The following is a 5,000-nucleotide window of genomic DNA, read 5'->3' on the forward strand; positions in this document are numbered from 1 at the left end:
CCTGCTCGGTCAGGTCCTCCTGCTCGGTCAGGTCCCTGTACTCCGTGTTGTCCCATCAGCAGCGACACTCATGAGGGGCAGCACATCCGGATTCTAAAAATCAGAGGTTTTGTGTGTGTCACAGATGATGCAGTGACCCTGAACCTCCTGCAGGAGGCAACGTCTGCTCACTTACTCCTGAAGCCTCACTGACCGCTCCTCCTTCTCCTCTCTCCCCCCATTTCACCCCCCCCCCCCTCTCATTTCCTTCTCCTTACTTCTCTGTTCTTCTTCATCTCCTCCTCCTACTTCCTGTTTTTCTCCTCCTGTCTTCATTTTCTCGCCTCCTCCTTTCTTCCTTCCTTCCCTCTTTTCTTTATAATTAATTCTTTCTGATTTTTCCTCCTTTCACTTCTCCTCATCCTCCTTCCTCTCCTTCCAGCCCACAGTCTGTCCTCCCCTCCTCCCCCTTCTGCTCCTCCGGTCTCTCGTCAGGAGGAGGCGAGTGTTTTCCATCTGGAGACGTACCTGACGGAGCCAAGGCGTCCGGAGACCAGGAGGCTGCGCTCCTTCTCCTCGCCCCCCGACACCGGCCAGCGAGTCTCTACATTCTCCTCCGCCTCCTTCACCTCCCTTTCCTCCTCCTCCTGCTGTCAGAAGCCTCCACCGGCCCCGCCTCCTGTGGCATCTCCTCCTCCTGCTCCCCCTGTTGGGACGCTGGTGAGTGCGGAGCGTTTATTGATCCTCTATGTTTGCTGGATGGTGTCTCACCTTTTATTTATTTACATTTATTATTTTAAAAACGAAACACGTTTAATCAGAAATCAAAGAAAACCAGAGGAAACGCTCCAAAACCCTGAGCTCCGGCTCTCATCGGCCGTTTCCGGTCATCTCCGGCTCTCATCGGCTGTTTCCGGTCATCTCCGGCTCTCATCGGCTGTTTCCGTCAACCCAGCGCGGGGATGCTGAGGCGCACGCAAGTTCGCGTCAAGTTCACACAGATAATTAGGCAGGAACAGGAAGTTGTACTTTCAAAATAAACTCAACCAGCTGGTGTTTTAAAAACAGGTGAATTTTAATGGGACAAGCTGGAGCTCTGCATTTGTCATCTGTGTTTGAAATTAAATATATTTATAACAGAAAAATTCAGGTACAGGACAACAGTGACTATAGAAAACAGAGCTGGTTCCATTTTAATTAAGTTATAAAACTAAAATGCTTTATAAAGAAAACCAAAAACATCCTGGCGGTGCTGAAACGTTTTGGTAAGATAAATGAAAGTTTCCAGTCTTTCACTTTCGGTTCTTTTTCTGATTATTATTTATTATAAGTTAACAAAAAAATAAACTAATATAGTCTAAAAACGCGCTTTTTTTCTCCTATGCTTTTGTTGTGAAATGTCGCACCGGAAGTGCCACCTGTTAGCTCCGCGAGCTTGTTAGCGGCTGCGGCTCCGGTGGTCGCGGCTGCTGTTTCAACCTGAAGCCGACTGAAGACGGACGTTTACCGGCACAGCAGGTTCTCCGGGGCGCACACGGGATGAAGCCGTGAGTGTCCCGCTGATCCCCGGATACGAACCCCGAGGCGGACCGGAGCGGAGGAGGAGGACAGACGGTTTGATGAGCGGCGGCTGTCGGGTACGCGCTAACGTCACTGTCGTTAGCACTGATTTCTCCGCAGCAGAAGCGCGTTCAGGAATCAGCGGTGTTGACGCGAAAGCGCCGCCGTTTCATGTCCGTCACACCTGGGCCGCTGACACTCCACCGCGGCGACGGGGACACGTGACCCCGGCGATCGGCTGCCGCCACACCACGCTTAATGACACGGAGGCGTGACCGCGTGCTCACCGGAAGATGCCCCGTGACAGCGCAGGCCCCCACACCCACTCCCACACCAGCTGCCCTCCTTCATTAAACACGCTCACAGCTGCTGCAGGTAGCATTCACCTGGCAGATGCAGGTGGGCATTGACGTCATGTTAGAAAACAATCCAATCAGCAGCTGCCCTGTTAAAGGTACAGGCTGGAGTCACCCTCTGCAGACTGTAGCTCATACTTCCACCAGCAGGAGGCAGATTTTACCTGAAGGGTTGTATCAGCAGTAGAAGGAGTTTAACCCTAGTTTAATGTTAATTTGTGAAACTGATTAAATGGTTAATCAGCGTCAGAGTGGGTGATGATCAGGGTCAGAGTGGGCGATGATCAGGGGTCACAGTGGGTTGGAGTGCGTGTTACTTGTGTGGGCATTTTCTGAGTGGACTGTGTGGATCTTCACACTGAACAGCCACAGAAACATGCCGTCTTTGAACCATGAAATTTCTCCTGGAAGTATAAATATTGGAGTGTTTCTCTGCACAGTGTGTGTGTGTGTGTCAGGTGTGATGTTGGCAGTAAACCTGCACACGGAGCAAAGATGGGCGAGCAGCTGAACACCTGTGCCGTGTCCTTGTCTGCAGGTGGAGGTTGCAGACACCATGTCGGAGCAGCCGGACCCCGATGATGCCGGTAAGACCCTGAGCTGAGGCGAGCTGTCCGTATCAGCCTGTCACGAGTCTGTGTGCTGCCTGATGATCAGCATCGATGAAGGACAGCCGTCCTTTTACAGATGTTACAAACAGCTGGAGCGGCCCGTCCCTGGCGACTGGGCTGCAGCGTGACTCGCTCCGACGTGATTGGCAGGAGGAGACGCTCACAGAGCTGCAGCTTGTTAAAGATATAAGTTACATGTAATGATGTAAAGATGAGGAGGGATTAAACGTGGCAGAAACATTCAGGTAACACTGAAAATCATCCTCCAGCAGAGGGACCTGTGAACCGGTGACGTCCAGTCAAAAGCCTCGGGTTTCACCCAGAGGCTAAAAGCGTCTGACGTCATCATCCTGCAGCTGGCAGGGCAACCAGCCGTCAGCTGTTCTGTTGTCAGGGCAACAGACGGCTTTAGAGACCAGCTCAGCTGATCAGTGTGTTGAAATCACCGTGGCAACCAGCTCATGGAGATTACTGTCGTGTGGCGCACACACACTGAGGTTTTTTCTGTTAATGCTGTTATGATAATCTGAAGGGCGAGCAAGTCACTTTCTCTCTGTGACTCAGCAGGAAGTGATGTAAGACTGTGGGTATCTGGGGTGTACAGAGGTGCTGACCTCAGATCTGTGTCTCTGCAGCGTCCGAGGCGTCGGAGAGAGACATCTACATGCGCTTCATGAAGTGCCACAAGTGCTACGACATCATCCCCACAAGCTCCAAGCTGGTGGTGTTCGACACCACGCTGCAGGTGAGACGCCGGGGCGGCACGCCACAGCCTCCGTCGCCACTGAAAACTTTAATCAGTGTGTGTGTGAGCAGAGACACGCCCACACGGCCATCAGTGACTGATTATTGGTTATTAGACCGTCGCTGATTATCGGTCCGGTCTGTCTCCCTGCTGTTTCAGGTGAAGAAGGCGTTCTTCGCTCTGGTGGCCAACGGCGTGCGAGCCGCTCCGCTGTGGGAGAGCAAGAAGCAAAGCTTTGTGGGTAAGATTCACAGCAAGACACACCACCTTTCAAAATAAAAGCTTCTTTGTGAAAATAATAATCTTTGGATGGACCCAGAAAACGGTCAGCTCAGTGACCTCACTTCCTGTACGTGGATAAAACCTGAGTAATGAACTGAATTAATCACCTGATCATACCTGAGGTCACATCCTGCACGTGCGCTCGAGACAGGAAGTGCATCCACGCTTTCAGCAGTAATTCGTGAAACCATTCATGCTGGTCAATAATTTCCTCACCTGTGGACAAGCTCCGCCCCCAGTCGGAGGTGCTCACTCAGGACTGGCAACCAGTGGGCGGAGGCCGAGATGGCAGAGCCGGTGTGTGAGCGACAGCGTGACACTCATCGGCAGGTGGAGTCACCTGACTCACCTGTGGTTACCTGGTTACCTTCAGAGGAAATCAGGCTGCTTGTGTATCAGAGAAAGTCACACCCACACATAGGGTTGCTACGATTAGTCGACTATTAAATCGTAGTCGACGCGTCGTTTGAAGCTTTGTAAGATCACAAAAGACGCAGGAATAAGTAGCAGGATTTAAGAGTGTAATAACAGACTGAAACAGAAGATGGCAGCACTGCATGTACAAGGATGTCAGCTGCCGTTAAACCCCGAAGAAGAAGAAGCTGTGTCCCAGAATTCATAGCGCAGCCCAGCTCAGTTTCCAACAATGGCGGCAGCTAGTTAGTTTTAATATTACTTATTATTCTTTCTGGGTCACAAAATAAACGTTTAACATATTTTCAGGGAGAATGTAGCTGTGTAAACCTCAAATATCTGCTCAGTTTATCAGGACACCACATATTTTCAAAAGCGCTCCGACGTTTTCGGAGACGTCTGTTACCCACTAGCTCGTTAGCTAGGCGGGGGCAAGGCTAACTAGAGCCGTGAGAACAGCGGACTCCCGGCAAATCGTTTTCAAACCCACCGCCGTCTTTCGCTGCTCAGGTTAAACATGATATATAAGTCACTTAGATAACTTAAAACTGTTGTTGTTTGGCTTTTTTTGTATTTTATTTGTTCCTGAGTAAATCGGTTTGGCTGAGATTAAAGTTATAGTTTTTACACAGCTGAATAAACGTCAAGCAGACAGCTGATCATCAGAAGTGTGAGATGCTCAGAATATACTCCGGTGTCCTGTTATATTTTAGATAGCAAGGAGTTTATTAAACTTCACCGAAACAATCTGCAGATTTCATTCAAATTTAATAAACTATCATCTTGTCTTTATTTTTAGTTAGCACAGACCTGAAACACTTAAAGCTGTAAGCTAATGATAGTTATATAAGAGCAGATGCTGCTGGTGCAATAAGCTGTAGTTTTACGTCTAATGGATGATGATCTGATTAGTCGACTATCAAAATAATCGTCTGTGGCAGCCCTACCCACACACACACACTCGTTTTCATATCTTAGTGGGGACATCTAATTATTGTCCCTCACTCTGAGCCGAACCATAACCTAACTGTAATCCTGACACTACAACCACAC

At 49.6% G+C, this 5,000-nt stretch overlaps 1 protein-coding gene across 1 annotated transcript in view; it reads left to right on the forward strand.

Annotated features, from left to right (window-relative positions):
- LOC309714370 (uncharacterized protein) overlaps positions 1-5,000 on the forward strand; it is a 17,579-nt gene that overhangs the window by 5,288 nt on the left and 7,291 nt on the right. The window contains exons 2-5 of the mRNA XM_082546780.1: positions 422-699; positions 2,434-2,482; positions 3,142-3,251; positions 3,411-3,492. Coding sequence (XP_082402906.1) covers positions 422-699; positions 2,434-2,482; positions 3,142-3,251; positions 3,411-3,492 — 519 coding nt within the window. The remainder of the gene's footprint in view (positions 1-421; positions 700-2,433; positions 2,483-3,141; positions 3,252-3,410; positions 3,493-5,000) is intronic.

Source organism: Aulonocara stuartgranti (genome assembly GCF_965226115.1).
Source record: "Aulonocara stuartgranti genome assembly, chromosome: 9".
In the NCBI taxonomy this organism is placed as follows: domain Eukaryota; kingdom Metazoa; phylum Chordata; class Actinopteri; order Cichliformes; family Cichlidae; genus Aulonocara; species Aulonocara stuartgranti.